At 42.7% G+C, this 19,145-nt stretch overlaps 1 protein-coding gene across 4 annotated transcripts in view; it reads right to left on the bottom strand.

Annotated features, from left to right (window-relative positions):
* SMG6 (SMG6 nonsense mediated mRNA decay factor) overlaps positions 1 to 19,145 on the bottom strand; it is a 376,938-nt gene that overhangs the window by 113,501 nt on the left and 244,292 nt on the right. For all 4 annotated transcript variants that reach the window (XM_078780312.1, XM_078780313.1, XM_078780314.1 and 1 more), the window contains one exon: positions 6,177 to 6,347. In XM_078780312.1, the coding sequence (XP_078636438.1) occupies positions 6,177 to 6,347 (171 nt within the window). The remainder of the gene's footprint in view (positions 1 to 6,176; positions 6,348 to 19,145) is intronic.

Raw genomic sequence — 19,145 nt, 5'->3', positions numbered from 1 at the left:
CTGGAAGAGTTTCTGGCATACGAACTTGGCCCTCAACCTTCTTCCCTGTTTCACGATGGCGCCATGCGGAAGACAAACAAGAGTACCCTAGGTACACTCCTGAAGTCGTTTGTCCCTGCACAGCCGGACATGCCCGACAAGTGTCGCTACGTTGTGGATGGGGGTCATCTGTTGCAGTCGGTGTTCTGGCCACAACCATCGAAGTACAGTGATGTGTGTCATTGTTACGTTTCCTATACTTTGAAACATTATGGAGCAGGCAACACTGTTGTATTTGATGGCTATAACACCAGCTCCACAAAGGCAGTTGAACAACAGCGGTGGGCAAAGAAAGCCACATCCAGTAACATCTTGTTTGACCATAACATGCAAACCACCACTTCCCAGGCAATCCCTTGCAGCCAACAGAGTGGGGATGGAGACTGCAGGATAACAATCTCATTCCTGTTGAAACAGACCAGCCCATTGCCCCTGACACTCCGCTAAACATGGTATCATGCTGCTGCAAAGCAGATGGCTGTGGCTCGTCGTGCGGTTGCAGGAAGCTTGGGTTACCTTGCTCCACCTTATGCGTCAAGTGCAATGGCCAGACCTGCAACAATGCTGCACCATTTCCATCACTGCTGGATGAAGATGGAGAAGATGAAGAGACTAGACCAGTTTTTCCTAACAGTGATGAAGACGATGATGATAAAATATAATCTTATAAGTAGTTGAAATTGTTCATAATCGATCGAATGACACATACAAGTCATATAAACTCATAATGTAATCTTTAAAACAATCCTCGTGCTTGAAAACATGTATTTTGACACCCTGTTTGCATTTCTATCATGTTTTTAGGTGGTAATATGATAAAATGCCAAAATTGCCGCCATTTTGGACACCATCTTGAATTTCCATTGAAGCACAAGGCGGATGTCTGGGGACTTTTAGTATGTTATTCAGGACAGTTTTCTGAACATATCCTGAAATTTTCAGCTTTGTTTGAATTTGTTCCGGGTTAAATCTATTATTCCTGGACTATTTATTTACATTCTCTCTCCCTGCAGAAAAGTTTGATTATTACATTACAATGATACATCTTTATTAACTTTCTTATTGTACATCAAAGATCTTTATGCCTCATGTCATACATCATTGAAGTGAATAAAGTGAAATGTAAAATAGAGAAATAAAGATTTAAAAAGTTGTGTGAATCGTCTCCAATCGCCGGTGGTCTTATTGCAGTCTTGCAGACGTCGGAGTAAACCGCCACCCGGCCCCAATGCAGTCGCCGCGATCCGCCATCGGTCGTAATCTAGCCGCCAGACTGTCGCCACGCTGCCGCCGTGCATCCGCAATGCAGTCGTCGTCGATCTTCAACAATCGCCATCCCACTCGGGGCGTCGTCGCAATGCAGTCGCAATGTGGCCGCCTGCAGTCGCCATACTGCCGCCTGACCATATTTGACCGCCCGAAATCGCCAGTAGTCGCCGAAAAATCTTGATCGCCGGCAGTCGCCAGTAGTCGCCAAAATATCCGCCTATGTGTGACTTAGGCCTAAAGAACAAGGCATCAGACACAGTGAGACAAGCAACTCTGAGTCTCGCTCAGCTGTTGCAATACAACAGTCATGTGAGAAGGCGCCAGGAGTCCACCAATTCGCATCACTGTAAGGACAGAGAGACCCCACTGCCTGTTTATATTGGCCTGATGATCCATGGACATACGCGTAAACGTGAACTGGTGGATATACTGTTTCATCTCGGCTTGTCAGTTTCATATGACAGGGTTCTTGGCATATCGACAGAACTTGCCATCTCAGCGTCTGAGCAATGTCAAACTGATGGGGTTGTGTGTCCACTTGTCCTGCGTAAAAATCTATTTACAACTGCTGCAGTGGACAATATCAACCACAACCCCAGCTCAACTACAGCATGCGAGGCCTTTCATGGTACAGGAATATCCCTGTTTCAAAACCGAGCAACAGCGTCTGATGGTATTGTACGTGAACCCGCCATTCTGCAACCAACGTCTTCAAAAACACAGATTCCGGACTCGTACACAACTTTGACACCAGTTACACTGATCAAGAAGGATCCCATTGTTCCATTGCAGAATGGTCCACTAACATGTGACAAAGAACTTGTGAAATCTGCTATTGACTGTGAAACTAAATGGCTGAACAATACCCAAGACCTTATCACCAAAGAGCTTCAGAGCACAGATGAGCCAATATCGTGGGGTGCATTCCATGCAAACACACTGGAAAGTCCAAGAAACTTTGATGTCACAATTACATCACTGTTACCGTTGTTCTCAGACGATTCCAAGTCTGTCGCCATGATCCGTCATGCAATGGATGTTGTAAAATCTGCGGTTGAACTTCTGAATTCTGGTCAGGTACCAGTGTTAACAGCGGACCAGCCTCTGTTTGCAATTGCAAATGGAAATCATTCCCCGAGGTCACTCCAGTCTTCATCACTCTTACGGAAACACCATCAAGTTTCAACGAAGAGTACATGTCAGTTTTAGAGTGCTTTGTTGTACTGCTGTATGACAGGACATCTTCAGAAACCAGCGTAAATGCAGCCAGGCAACACATGTTCAGTACCAAAGCTAGATCTCTCGATGGTATACCGCCAACAAGTGCAGCACTGTTACAACAAGTGAAACGGACAGTCTACCAAGGTGGACATATTTGGGGACAGTCACATGTGCGTGTTCCAGAGGTGCCTTCCCCAGATGCATGGGGGTGGAAGAATAACGCTCTACATGAATGGGAACCACTGTGGACACTACTGCCTGAAGCAGCAATGTCTTGTTCCGAGCTGATAAAGTGTCATTGTGTGAAAGGTTGCAGGGGACAATGCAAGTGCGTCAAAGCAAATCTTAAATGCACAACACTCTGTCAATGCAGGGGTGATTGCGACCACAATGAAGGCAACTGACTGTTGTTTGTAAATGATGTAATGATATGGCGTTTTCATTCGCTAGTCGAATGTAGCCTACTGCAGTATTAGTAGTAGACATCATCATGTTTCAGTAGTATTGTCATTCAGTTGACATGGGTGCATATAGTTAATGTATTTGTTGTCTATCATGTCTATATACAACATGAACTGGTCAATTTATTGTTTATTTCAAGATCTGCCAATGTGGGTAATTGTGTTTTAATTCTAGTCTGATTTGTATATCAGTTTTACGGTATCGTTCTTGCCAGCAGTCAGCTATAGTGGCTACTGGTATACTGGTATATCATATCAAGGTGCTTAATAATCTGTTATAATGTGGAATGTCAACCACACCCAACTGCAGTCAGAAGTAGTTGCTTAATGATTTTGTGTTCTTACTTCCCAATATATTGCATTGCGATATTTGTTTACATTTTTATTTATGTTTGCTTCTGCTTGTACATCATATGTTACCATGATGACAATGCATTTATTTTAAAACTCAACCATGTGGTAATTCCATGTAAAGTAATTTTACTTTTCATTTAATGTGAAATGCTTTAATATTGTTCATTTTTAAATCTCATTTCACATGCATCAGTGTACTATGTGCATAATTTAATGGTAGCGATGTATTGTTGTGCTAAACTGTTGGCAAGTGGAACAACAGAGCGATTCGGTTACTAAATTACCATATTATTAAAAAAAAAAAAAAAAACCACCTTTAGAGGCCATTTTTCCCTGCAAGCGGGGGTTGGCCTTTTTTGGGAACCGTGGTAGTTGTTGTTTTTCGGTCCCCTTTTTGAAGCAATGTTTTACGGCCGGATGCCCTTCCTGACGCCAACCCTTTTTGCCGCCTTTAACGACAAGCAGGGAATTACCAGTGAACTGGTACTCAATTAGCCGACCTCGGAAGGATGACAGGCTGAGTCAACCCCCCTGGCGTTAATTCAGCGATCGACCGGGATTCGAACCCAGGATCCTAGGATCCTAAGCTGACACCCTAGCCGCTAGCCCAACACCAGGGTTTATATTATAAATGATGTGTACAATTACACCTTCATGCATTATATATTGTTGCAAGTAAAAAATACTTAGAATTTATATTATGAGTATAATACACCCATGTTGTGATATGATATCACGTCACATTGCTTAAAATCGGTCAAATTTTTCACCGATTTCAGATAATTTGGCACAAAAAAGCCCTTTATGTTGAAATTAATGTATTTTATGAAAGAATTAATGCTGTAATTGGATTCCTTGTGTCTGAAAACATACAAAATGATGTTTTATTCATGTCTATAGCTTGAATATTAAAGAAAATATCGGGTTTAATAGAAATTCACGGCTCGGCTGGTGGCCATCTTGGATTTTGGCCAAATATGGCCACCAGGGGGATTTTTTTCTTGGCACTATATCTGAAATCGATTATTATGTATTCAAGATGAACTGTACGAAATTTGGTGCTTTTACCACAATCTGAACAATTGTTTCACATATCTGCCCCGCTATTCACCGAAAACGTCGAAGCAACCGCATAATATTACGGTGATGTTTAACTCTGAGTGAGAATAGTTCTAAATTTTAAAAACTTTCTTCTGATATTTGTGATTTATTTCAAACAAACTGTATTTCCCATCTACACGGGCATGTATTCCTATTAACGTTATGTAAAGTACATAAATTGTGTGGATTACACATTTGTGGATGTGATCAATTGCCAGTCACCATTTTATATAACTGAATGTGCAGGTGCAGCATCTAACTCAATATGTCGAAATGTCACACACATCCATGCCCATGAGATTCCCACGGGTGACCCCGCTAGTGTGTATGTGTATGTGTATATGTATGTATATATGGCCTTAAACATTTTTATCGGAAAGAGAGAATAAAGGAATTGAAAGGCTCCAATTTTAATTATTGAATAATCTCATCAACATTACATGCACGTAATGATCAAACACATCAAACACCGTGCCTGCAAAGATGCTACAAGTTACGTTATGACAAAACAATCATTACTCCCACTGCAACTCTAAAACAAGCTTAGTGCTGTTGATACGAGCATTGACAAGTTCAGCTGAGACAACATCCCGAACAAAAACGGTCAAGGCAAAGGTGGTGGAAGCAGTTGGTCTGGAGCTCGTACTTTGCAGTAAAGGAAAAGCAGAGGGAAGATTGTGTAAGCAGTGTGGACAGGCAGACGCAGTCAGGCACAAATAACCAACAGCTTGCCGTAGGTCCTTGAACCCAACACCTGCTCCGCACACCCAGCACTGGCCGAGCTGTTATATATGGTATTGGCTAACGCATCCTTCCTTGCCTTCCCTCACATACCAGATCTCGTAACACCCAATGTAGACGACTTTTTGGCAAAGATACATACACGAATACTTCACGCTGACAGCACCGTGATCCTTTATGCAACCAACGAGTATATGTTACAATGCTTGTTCAGTTTAGTCTCAGGAAGTTGTGGGTTTGACCTCAGGAACAGGTACATTCCAAGCTGAATGCTTGGTGAAAAGTCAGTAAGCAGGAATTGCAACCCAGAGAGGCAACCACAACCACAGCTGTGTGCAAGATAAAGAACCACAGAGTGCGCGATGCGGTCCGACTCCGTAGTGGCAGAGAGTTGTGGTAACATTCTGTTAGACCACTCCAGCTTGTTTAAAACAAAATGAAAAGAGAAAATCGCCAGCTCCACAGGCAACCCCTTGGCTATAATTTTCTTTTAAATGAAACAAAGGAGTCAAAAGCTGGACCAACTGGCTTTACCATTCGAAAGTGATGACTCACACCATCATCACCCTCATCATCATCATTATCATGATCATCATGCAAATTATGACAACGAAATACGTTAGAGAAATTTGATACGTTAGAGAAATACGAAATACGAGGATGAAACCCTCGAGCCTTTGATTCTTTCTCAAAATCAAAATCCATGTGTTTTATACATCTCCCACCACCTACCCCCCCCCCCTCCCAACCCTCCCCACCTGCCTTCCCATGCCTCCACCCCCAAGCCCTCTTCCTCCCACAGATCTCCCGATGTCCCTGTTCTCTGCTGTTGTACTTGTGTGCTTCCCTCTCTCTCCCCATCTTGTCTCCCACTCCCTTTATTGTACGTTTTGTGTGCGTTTGTCTTTTTGTGATGATTGATGTTAGCTCTTACACGAGCCTCGATTTTGTATGCAAAAAAAAAAACAAAAAAAAAAACAATCGACTCACCTGCACATGCTCTCGTCGGCGCTCTTGTGCAGCCACCTTGCGTGTCAATGCGTGCTTGCGTGCTCGCAGTTTGGAAATTGCTTCGCTTCCAGCTTTGTCTCCCAACTCCCATGATGTTATTTCTGATTCGCACAACTCCTCCTCTTCTGTGGCATCGCCCTCATCGCCTCCCTGCCATGCACATTCAACTGGTCAAACTCTGGGGAGAGTCACAATACCAAACAAGTTTTCTCAATAGGCTAGAGTCATCACGGTGGTCCTGATCATGAAAAATCAAACTTGGTGCCTTTGGTTACCAACAGGAATGCAATTCACCATTACCAAAAGACACGGCAAGATATTACATCATGAATATGAACACATTTGCCATTTCGGAATCAGAGATTTGGTTTGGTGTCAGTTTCCCTATTCACTAAAAGGCAGGAAAGTGCTTCCACAAGAACGTGCAGTAAGTACCTGGGGCCTCCAGTGTGAACAAGCGTATTTCAGATTGGCATGTTTGCCATTCACATTTGAGCACTTAGCTCACATTGCTGGAATCATTGGTTCAGAACAGGTATACTGTGCCATTTCCACATTATCTACAAATATAGTTGCAGTTCACATCAAAGTACACCGATTTAGCCAATGTCCTTGCCCTACATGAGATACATGTAGGGCAAGTTCCTACTTGAGCCTTAGATCATTGTTGAAAGGGTTGACAGCACTCGGTAGAGCGCAGACCTCTGCCAGACTGAACCATTTAGGTTTTGTATCCCACCGATAGGCCACATCAGTCCAACATCAGTACCTCCGTCAAATTATAATCTATTTGTTCTCGTCACCTACAAGGTTTCGTCTTAATCTGTCCATAGCTGTTTGAGATATCGTTTTTGGTCCTATCTCTCAATAAATTTGTTCTCGTCACACACCCATGTCCACCAAATGTCGGCTGAATCCATCCACAAGTCTTTGAGCTATTCTGCTCACAGATAAACAGACAGATAGACAAACAGAGAATGGTTGAAAAACAACCTTCTGTGGCAGAGGTTAAAAAAAACAACCAAAAAACAACCTGAAACCAATTGGCTGTTATTCATTTTGGGCACCGATGACGTCATAACTTGAAAATGCAATCTATTAAAAGGCCTTTCGTGTAAAATAGTGCTTCAGATGCATCTCTAGAGCAATACGAGTGAAATGCAAGGTGATGAAGACTTTTAAAGTCAGGCCATTGCCACCAAATCAGCAGATGTGCCATGAAATAAGGCACAGGTTGGAATATTGTAACTGGAGCTCCACATTTAGTCTCATCATTATCAACATGTACGTGTCATCAATACCTGTTATACAAAGGAGTCCCGAAAATCGGTAAACATGTTCACTCCAAACGTGTTTTTATTCCCTTTCCCGAATCATCATTAAAGGTGACGAATGACCTGGATAAACCAATAGATTTCAAGAGCACAAGGCTATTAACCTGTGATCAATAAGGCAAATTGGTCGATAAAAGAAAATAGAATTAAAAACGATGCTGGTGGTTCTTTTATTGATTACTATTTATCTATTAATTGCAGTCAAAAGGAAAATAAAGTAGTTTAATCAACGTTGACAACGACATTCGATTTGCGCAAAATGCCCAAATTGCAAGGCCCATCGATTTTTGAGCGATGTCGTAGGTTAACTAACTAAATAAATAAATTAACATGCGCTTGAACCTTCATCCTTGGCTGGACCAGTGATGGGATTTACGGCTCGATTATGGAGTTTCGGAGTTGATAAAATGTTATAACAGTAAATACTAAACAGGTGCACTGGACCTTCGGAAGTCACATTGCTAATGCTTTGGAATGAAATATCCATCCCCAACGCTCCTGCCCATCTCCCCCACCTGCCTCCTTTGTCCAACCCTTCCTCATGCATTAAATTAACTGAAAATTAAAATATCGGACTTGCCAATATAAAGTTCATTAAAACAATGGCGGTATATTAAAAACTACACTCGCCTTTTGATACACTATGTCATTGTAACAGGCAATAAATCCCAAACAAGGGAAGCAAAATCCTCCAACTTCTGTGAGCTTTGGGACATCAACGAGTCCCAAATTATTCTTTTTTATAATTTAACTTATTTCAACTACAGACTTGGCATTTAATATGGAATATTTTTTTTGTGGGGGTGAACTTACTTTTCAAGATGTCTTAGAACCAAAAGTTCATTGGAATTATGTTGAAATTATTCTAGATTTTGTTAATGTGACCTTTAAAAGAAACAAAAACCACATTTGACATTTCAAAACAAATAAATTGATCCTTGAAAGTGATGTAAACTGATATCGAACCCAATTCACGGACAGTACTGCATTAAACTTCTGTACGTTTTCCAGAAGTATCTCTTTATTTTGCACATTAGCCAAAAAATATTTTAACAAAAACAAAAGTTAAATTACGACTGGGATTACGGACAGTAAAATTACAGTTCAGTACTTCGTGTAACCCCCACGAGCATTCAGGAGCACGTACACGTTGAGGCATGCTGTTCACGAGATTTGCCAAGGTTTGGACAGGAATCGCTTGCCATGCAGTGACAATAGCCTGCTGCAATTCACGCACAGAGGTCGGCTGCTGGTCCAAGTGGTCGATTTGATGCGTTAATTCTGCCCACAAGTTCTCTATCGGATTCATATCCGGGGACATGGCAGGCCACTCCATATGCTCTTCACCACGGTCAGCAAGAAAGTGTTGGATCATGCGAGCACGATGAGGCCGTGCATTGTCATCTTGGAAGACAAAGTTTCCTCGAAAGGCTGCACGAGCAAATGGAAGCAATGTTTCTTCCAGAATGGCCCTGTACTTGAACTGGTTCAGGTTTCCATTCAGAACAGCCAGGTCAGTTTTGCCCCCTGCATGAAAAGCAGCCCAAACGGTCACCCCACCACCTCCAGCTGGGACTGTTGGCACTATACAATCTTTGTTGTAGGCTTCATGCACTTGTCTGCGCACTCGGACACGGCCATCTTGATGATAGACCAGAAATCTAGACTCGTCACTGAAGGTCACGTGATTCCCGTGTCCTGGCTGCCATTGACGGTGCTCTCTGGCCCACTGCAATCGGCGCTGGTGGTGTTGTCTGGTCTGGCGTGGCTTTCTCAGGGGACGCCTGGCACGATAGCCTGCTTGAACCAGTCGTTGGTTGACTAGCCTTCTGGATACAGGCACATTTGTCAGTTGCTGCCACTCAGCCCTAAGCCGATTAGCTGACTTGGTACAGCCATTGCGGACTAACCGGTGCAGCTGGCGATCATCCCTCCTTGTGGTTCTGCGGGGACGTCCTGGCCTCGGTATTGGAGTACGGACACCCCTCTGAGCATTTCGTTTCAGGATCTTTGACACCTGACCTTGAGTGATGCCATACTGCCGAGCAATAGCACGCTCTTTCATGCCGTAATTTCGTAAAGCCACCACTCCATGACAAACAGCATTGTCGAGTTGACGGACCATCTCCAGAGGAAGCGGAAATAACTTTTGGAGACGTGCAGCAGTTCTTTTCCACTAATACAGAACACAACAACCCTTGTATACCTGACTGTGAAGCCAATCGTCAAATGCACCTGTCCGTACATTTTGCCACGCCACCTGTGATATAATCCTGTTGTTGACTTCTTGCTGCGACAGACAATCAGTGACATGGTTCTTTTAACAAATAAATCACCAAAGTGTAAAAGAAACTCACCAGATTGATATACTGAGTTAAGAAAGTAAACCCAAGTCAAGTAAAAAAAAAATATTCCATATTAAATGCCAAGTCTGTAGTTTGGAGACATGGTAGAGAGAACAGAAGTGAGGTCCTTTTTCCTCATTACCAACAGCTTTAAACTCTCCAAGAAGATCAAGTTGGAAGTTACAGCAAATTCAAGGAAAATCTGAACATGTTCCTGAAAATATTATTTTATGAAGCATTTTTGTTTTTAATCTTTTGTGCATCCCTATGCTGATGCACATTTTTCATCTCGTCTTTAAAACTTTTAAATACCCAGGTGATGGATCAGATTGAAGAAGCTGTGCTCTCCAACCAGGTTGGCTGCCATGCATCTTGAAGCTGTTCGTCCGGCCGTTAGCATCACACATATTCCACATAACTCGGTCCAGTCATAACTTTATTTGTCATCCAAGTGATTCCTGATCTCGACCTCCAGCTCTAATGTTTTCGTCTCTGCCTTCAGATAGTTCTCTCTCTCCAAAAAGTCATGACAAAGGATTTTAAAAAATAATAATTTTTGTATACAAGATCGAGGCTTGTGTAAGAGCTAACATTGATCACAAAAAGACAAACTGACACATAAAACATGATAAATGGAGCGGGAGACAAGATAGGGAGCGGGAGACAAGATGGAGAGCAGGGACATCAGGAGATCTGTGGGAGGGAGAAGGTTTGGGGAGAGGAAGCATGGGAAGGGGGGGGGGGGGGGGTGGAAGAGGTTAAAAAAACTGCTCGGACTTCCAGGAAAGAAGTCGGTATTTCAAAAAAGTAGATCTGGGGTGAATTAACGGGGGTGGAAAAGATCATGGTTTTGGATGGGGGAAATAACCAAGATAATACACCTTTTCTTGATGGTGCCTAAACAAGCTTTTGTTCTACATACGTGTCTTTTCCGCTTCTTAATTTGCTTTTTTTCTGAGACAAGGACATTTTGAGTATCCATTTATAAACCCAAATCTCAAAGTCTCCAGTCTGCTGACCATTGTGCTATCAAGTGTCCACGTCTCTGTACCATGGAGCAGTGTATTCATCTTCAGGGCTGGCACCAGTGTCTTCAGGACCTCGCGTATACATATAGAATGTAGATCTATACACACCAGATTATTGACATGTTGGCACAAAAGCACGTGGTACATTTGTCTGTGAGTAGGGTTTCCTCCTTGGACAATGGATTTGTATCCCCCCTGCTCCTTGGGAAAGCAGACAATTGGCACCAGGGATGCTTATCGTAAGGTAATGGGGCTGTTACATGCAAGTGGAGTGGAAGCCTCATGTGTGGATGTGTTTTATAGAAGCAAAATCCCCAAACTCCAATGCTGTGCTGTCCGAATATGCAAGCGGCCATTAATCAATTTGAATGCCAGGTGACATCCCGTGAGCCTGGTTTCGCACTGAACCCCTTCTTCCCACCCCCTCGTGTTTATGATTACGACCCCTCCTATGTCTTACTGCTATCCTCACTGTGCCACCAGTGGGAAGAGGAGGGGGCACAAAATTCCTTGCAGCCCCAGCTATAAAAAGGTGCGTTTGTGAATGGACAGAGGTGAGTTGGCACAAAAGCACAGAGTTAAGACCAGTTGTGGAATTGTCCGAGTTGTTCAGGAAAACAGTGGAGTTGGTACCAGCCGCATTTGGAGAAGGTCGGTCCCAGTAACTTGTAGATACCTGCGTGAGAATGTACCAGCCCTTGTCTGCAAATTGTGATGACCAAACGCCGCCAGGTTTCATCTACCATTAGCCTACCAACAAACCATCTTTCTCACGACCGTAATTTCCTCGGAACTTTCTGTATTATATACCCCTACCTAAAGGTTAATTTAATTATATTGCAGTTTGTGTCGTCGGCACCTGGGGTTTGCAGGCTCGTGACTTTAGAGGGATTTTATTACCGTTTAAATACGTATTTTGTGTTGTCTGATTGGGGATGCGTCATGGTCTGTGCCCATGTCATCAATTTTGCTTCGCAAATTAATTAGAATTGTGTTTGTAATTATCTTTGGCATAATTATGAAAGTCGTTAAAGTATCAATAGCCAGCGCGAGGTCAGCTCGTACCTGTTGGAAATATAGAACGCCGTATTTAGTTCAGCAATGATCTTCCAACACAAGTGCGCATGCGCACACAGACACACAGAGAGCGCTCGCACTCAGAGCAGCACAGGCGCATGCACATGCAAAGTTTGAGAAGGTGCTCCGTTAGAACCTGCAGCTCGAGCATCATTGAACAAACCACGGCATTAAGCCTAAGGGGAAGCATTGCCATGGAACAGAACACCAACTCTGTGGGTGGCCGAACCATAAGTGCTCCTGGCTGACTGTGCGGCCGGGTTATACGGGTGCTGGTTTAAGCGGCCCAAGATGAGGGAGACAGAGGGAGTGGTGACTGCAGCCTCAAACGGTAAGGCACAATTGTAGGTATCGCAACTGGAAGCTCGTTACATAAAGGGCAACCAATACAATAAAACGCACATGTAACTTCCGATTGTTCTTTCCCAATGCATGCTACTCCTTCCTCTTGCCTTAAAAACTGACCGACGGCTGCGAAGACACGTTTGAACGGGATATACTGTGACTCCAGCAATTATGAAGGCAAGATGAGGCATAATAGGTCTTAAACATGCATGCTGGGCCCAAGGGCCTGTTGGAAATACTCCTTTCAAGACCAAGCACAAGAGCCAGAATGAGATTTAATAGCCTGGAGAATATGCATAGGATATAAATGTCATTGTTTTTCATTACCAGTCAAAACAATCCTTGATTAAAGCAGATTTGATCACTAATAAAATGGAATTAATATATATATATATATTTTAGACAAAGACAAAAAGAAATAAAGAAGGTATCATCAGAAAAATGGATTGAGGTCTTGTAGAACTTTCGTACAAAGCTGCTATTGTGTTGCCCCATCTTTTGCGTTTGGCCTTTCGAGTTACTGTGTCGCAAGATGAAAGACGACAAGGCAAGTGGCTCGCCAAAAAAACTTGGAATCTCTGCCAGCACATAAATCTCACAACCTGGCAGGAGGTCCAACAGGACAACCCACGAGTCTGCTGGATTATTCCACTAATCTTACTTCACCCACTTCCTGCATGCTCCACACGTCAGAGCTCCCAAGTCCCTAACCTGGCCTTCTAATACGACTAGCTGCAATAAGGTTGCTCCCAATGCTTTTACACCAGGTTATAGGATGCAGATGAAAGAACAAACATCACAAGCTAAAGCTATTCTGACATTAAACTTTATCGACGAAAACATTCCAATGGTGTTGACCAGAGATTGCATTCTGCTACAGCAAAGGCTTTAAGATAGACAATGCACCGACGTTCACACTTTCCCCAAATTCCTCGCTTTGCAAAATCTTTAGTGCTCAAGTGACAGTTATGTAGAAGTCAGCATTATAAGCCTACTTGGTACTGATGGCAGACATCAGGTGTGATTCACACCGTGAACACAAAGTGGTTTAGAAAACGAGAAAACGCCACCTGAGAAGAACGATATCACAGACGATCAGCAATTTTGACCTCCTGAATGGTTTGGTTCAGGTTAACGTTGTTAACGTAAAGGAAACATATTGCTTTCTGGACGCAAACGTGAAAAAGAAGTGTGCTCTGCAAATGTACACGTTCTAAAGCATCGAGGGGACTGGCATTCCTAACCCTGCACAGGGGGAAAGAATAGGTGGATAGTTTTGATCTCAAAAGTGCATTTCAATTTCAGCTACTCAATCTCAGCTAAATTATCCTTGCTGCTGAAGTTCAGAATATTTGAGTGGAATTCAAGATAAATATGAACTTTTCCATTCCAGAAATAAACTATATGGTATTCATAGAATACTTACCTTGCGCAGTCAACTTGTTGCGATCCAACTCTTCTCTTTTTGAACATTTTTTTTCTTTGATCCAATATGGCTGCCAAACCATGTGAGCGATGACATCATAAATTTATATTCTCTCATACAATTGTTGCATAGATCATGCCCAATACATTTCAAACTGATCAGACTAAGCGTTGTCCCTCTCGAATTATGACGTCATAATTATGGCACCAATGACGTCATTGTTAACAACACCTATTCCCCATATGGCGTTCTTTACAATGAGCCACGTTTCAATTTTTTCTACGGAGCGGTTTCGGAGATATAGAGGATGGCGCCTGTACCATGTGACCTATGACGTTATAATTATCATTAAATAATTATACAGGAGGAGCCGCACATATACTGCACATAGCCGCACATATATATTCATACTGATCAGATCAAGAGTTGTACTTGTCGAATTATGACGTCATAATTAAGGCAACGATGCCATCACCCTCAACATATCTTATCCCCCATGGTGAGTACTTGACAATGAGCGATGCTTCAATTTTTTCCATTGAGTGGTTTGGGAGATATAGAGGTGTAACGTTTTTCCAAGATGGCGTCCATACCACATGACCTATGATGTCATAATTATGAATAAAAAAAATTATACAGGCGGAGGCACTTCTATGGTAAAATTTCGTTGCTGAGAAAAAAATGGTTGCTGAGAAAATGAATTTTTAAAATGCAGACACGTCCCGCACACGGCACACGTACGCACCTGAATGCTTAACCCTGCTTTTCGCTTCCTGAGCACAGGGTAAAAAGTACATGCATGTTGTTGAAACTTGACCTATTTCTAAAATTATTATTCCCGTGCTGCACATATATACACTTTGGCCCAATAATTTGCGAGCATCTCAATACCACCTGCATACAAATCTTTGGGACAGTACACTCTTATCAGTTGGGCCAAGTGCACTTTGGTATCTTCACCTGGTTGAAATGTTTACATACTGGCAAGTTACTCGTGCCAAAACGGGATACTAAATGGGGTAGGGATGGAGAAAGCAAAAAGCAAATGGCATCTTCATTAAGCCAGCAAGCTGGGAGCAACAATTCACATTTATTGTCACGTATGATGCAATTTAAATGTTTTAATGGCGGCGAGCTACTCCATTTGAAACCGTTTGTTCGATATGTGTAGCTGTTTGACACCTAGTGTCCATAACAAAAATTTGTAGTGGATGGGAGGGGAAAGAGGAGGAGGGCAGGAGGTGAGGAGGAAGGGGGAGGGGAGAGGAGAAGAGAGGGAAAGAAAGAGAGAGGGGAAGAGGGAGAGGGAAGAAGGGGGAGAGCAGGCCTATAGGAAGAGCACGAGGATCATTTAAGCATTGCACCATGTAAAGTCACTTGATGTAGTAAATCAATCAAAAGTGAAATGATTTTCACACAATTTGTTTTTACTGAGGCTTTATTACCTCGGCCACCGAAGGTGGATGAAGGTTATGTTTTTTTCACCTGTCTGTCTGTCTGTCTGTTTGTTTGTTTGTCTGTCTGTGAACAAGATATCTCAAAAAGTTGTGGATGGATTTGGACGAAATTTGGCGGAGAGGTAGTGTATGTGACAAGGACGAAATTATTAGATTTTAGTGAAGATCCGGATTCGGATCCGGCTAGTATAATTTTTTTTTTAAGCCATTCTTCACCATTGGGAGATAGGGCCAAAACCGGTACATAGCAGGATATCTCAAAAAGTGATGGACTGATCTGGACAAAACTTGGTGGAGAGGTTGTGCGTGTGTGACAAGGACTAATTAATTCAATTTTTGTGAAGATCTGAATATGGATTCTGATAGGAGTTATATTTAATTTTTAAGTGAATATTCACCATTCCGTGATAGGGCTAAAACTGATACATAGCACAATATCTCAAAAACTTATGGCTGGATTTGGACGAAACTTGGTGGGCAGGTTGGGTGTGTGACAAGGACGATTTCATTCGATTTTGGTGAAGATCTGAATATGGATCCGGATAGGAGAATTATTTAATTTTCAAGTGATTCTTCACCATTGAGAGATCGGGTGAAAAGCGAAATATAAAATGATATTTACAAAAGTTATGGACGAGGTATGACTAAACTTGGTGGACGAATTGGTTAGGTGACAAGAACAAGCCGATTCGATTTTGGTTCAGGTCCGAATCCAGATCCGGCCTATCAGTGGGATGCAAAACATAAACTGTTCAGCCTGGCAGAGGTTTGTGCTCTAACGAGTGCCATTCTAGTTTATCTTAGTGACTACCAGAAATGAAAACTGAAATTGAATCAGAGTTAAAATGCCTGTGACCATGTGACCAGACCACGTGACCGACGTGGCTACCGGCCACGTGACCGACGCAGGATGCACAAGATCAGTCAGCAACCCTCTTCTGGTGAAACTGCCAAAATGAAGACTTTCTGCTCACCTTCACTCTTTCATTCTTCTTTTTTCCTGCCTCTGGAGCAAACTCCCACACTCTCTTCAATCCCTCTCCTCCCTCCAGGTCTTCGTAACAACTGTTCACCACCATCTCAGATCTTCCCCTATCCAAAGCCATTATATTTTCTACACCTGTTAAACCACCCAACCCCTCTCAAAAATTTGCTTAGGTATCCATCTTGTCCACCCATTGCACTTTCCCCTACCCCTCATCGTTACCTGCATCCCTTGTTTGTCCATCTCCTTCTACCTTCTCCCTCCATCCTGTTATTGGCATTTCCCCTGTTTCCTTTGTTATGTTGTGTCCTGATCTGTTCTGTGTCCTCGTTCTTCCACGAGCCGAGACCTTGCATAAAAAAATGATCGTTTCTACAATCCCAACAATGATATCCAATTCTTCTGTAATTTCACACATATACACAAAGAATTAAGTTAAGCACCCCCCCCGTTTTTTTACAACCTCGCACATTACAAGTTTGTTGTCGTCAAAACAGTGTAATATACCCATGATATTGCTATATTTTCTGGAGAAGTGATATTATGGTCACATAAAAACATAACAATCATGCCGTTTTCAATATTTTATTCTGAATAATTTAAGGTGAAATTTTTTTGGGAATTTTAGGCATATTTTCACCTCAATTTAAGTATGGAGCTATAGGTCCATCACGGACAGTGTGGATGACGTTTATGTTTTCTAACGTACAGTCATTGTTCTGAGAAGACCTCTAGCGATCTTTGCGTCAATAACGTGTGTAGGACCCACGTGATCGGATCACTGACTCAACCAATCACTTTTTTTCACTTTGATCACTCAATTTCATCAATGGATAATTGCTAATGTCATACCAATCATTATTTGATCTCACATACCTTAGAATATATGCCAATGTATACATATACACAAAGAATATATATTAGGGGGTGCTTACCTTAATTCGTTGTGTAGGGGTGCTTAACTTAATTCTTTGTGTATATTAAGATGTGAATTCTCCAAAATTTTCTGTTTGACATCTTCAATGTTTGCTTGAATGTGCTTGAATGACATTTTGGGTGTTTGGGGTCCATTGTGTCTTCAGGGTCTTTGGAGTCTTTTGAGTCCTCTCGGGTCCAGGGTTGTTTGGATCTTTTGACAACACTAACACAAGTGCGAAAAGTGGTCAAGCATTTGCTTGCCTGTGACAATGCTAAGATGTTCTCACCATTTCAGACATTTTTGAACTTGGTGTATCATTCAATCACACAATTACATGTTGTAATTGGAGACAGCATCCCAGGAAGTCTATGAATGAATTGTGCAGAGATTCACCTGTGAATTTCAGCATGGTATGACGCTCTCCTTCACAAGGAACATTATGATATAGCTCTGTTTCACAGCGCACGAGGGTGTTGGTGACCATCTTGGTTTTACCCATAATGCTTTGACCAGCATGGATTCCATTCTATTTACAATTTGCTCAGGGTAGACAATATAATTTAAAAATATTTCAGCATCAATCTATTAATTTTACATTCTACAATTAAAAGTTAATGGCAGCCTTGAACAGTCCGCATATTTATAATTCTCCAACAATAATTTCAGACAATTAGAAACATGATGACAAGAAATGACTGGAAAAAAAAATGCAGCAGCCATGGTGACATCTGATCTGCCTTGTATATGGCTTTTGTCCAGAAATATAAATATACCCAAAAGACCCACTTAAGTACACTTGTATAGAGAATGTAGAGCTGTGTATGGGACTGACTGCTCGCTATTTAACTTCTTGGAATACCTTGCTGTCAGTTTTGGGGATAACTACAAAAAATTCAGACCAGCTTGCAAGGAAAGATAAATAATGTACAACTACTTCTCAATGGCCGTGTGCTCTTCTTCGGGTCATTCTTATTGAACCACTCTCCACTCTCTGGATGACTCCACTCTCTGCCGCTCCATTCCTCTTCCCTCAGATCGGCAGTCTGCTGCCTCCTCACTCTCTGAAGACCTGGACAAAATCACAGACTGGTCAAACAAGTGGAACATGTCTTTCAATCCTGACAAATCTCACACTCTTACTATGTCTCTCCGAAAAGATCGACTGGACAACCCTCCCATCTACTTTCTCAACAATCCTCTCCAAGAAGTTCTGTCGCTCAAGATTTTGGGTCTCACTATCTGCCATGATCTTTCTTGGGAAAACCACATTTCCAAGCTGGCCTCCAAAGCCAGTCGCCGACTGGGCATCCTCCGTCGTGCGAAGTCCTTCCTCCGCACACCTGAGCTCCTCACCACATACAAGGCTTTCATCCGCAGCTCAATGGAATACTGTTCTCCCCTATGGGCCGGTGCTCCTGCCTCACACCTAGCTCGGCTTCACGCTGTTGAAACCAAAGCTTTCAGAATAATTGGAATCTCCCGCGATGAAGCTATCTCTGAGGGCCTTTCACTCACTCACCGCAGGCAGGTAGGTGGTCTTTCTGTCTTCTACCGACTCCTCTCCGGCCTTGCACCCCCAGCTCTCTCTGTGCTCTGTCCCCCAAATATTCCTACAGGTCGCACAAGATCTGCCAGCAACCCTCTGATGGTTAAACTGCCGAAATCTCGGCTCTCCGCTCACCTTCACTCTTTCATTCCTCTTTTCTCCCGCCTCTGGAACAAACTCCCTCACTCCCTTCAATCCCACTCCTCCCTCCAGGTCTTTAAAACAGCTGTTCACCACCATCTCTTATCTTCCCCCATCCAAAACCTTGATCTTTTCTACCCCCGCTAATTCACCCCAGATCCACCTTGTTTGAAATTCCAACTTCTTTCCTGGAAGTCCTGGCAGTGTCCATATGTTTTATACCTCTCCCACTGCCCCCTTCCCACGCCCCCCCCCCCAAAGCCCTCACCCTCTCTCAGATCTCTCGATGTCTCCATGTCTCTCGGTCCCTGCTCTCAAATGTTGTGTTTGTGTCCTTCCCCCTCT

The sequence above is a fragment of the Myxine glutinosa genome, chromosome 6 (genome assembly GCF_964187855.1).
Source record: "Myxine glutinosa chromosome 6, kmMyxGlut1.1, whole genome shotgun sequence".
NCBI classification, from domain to species: domain Eukaryota; kingdom Metazoa; phylum Chordata; class Myxini; order Myxiniformes; family Myxinidae; genus Myxine; species Myxine glutinosa.
Note: the sequence above shows the minus strand (reverse complement) of the source record. Positions and strands in the feature narration are given on the sequence as shown.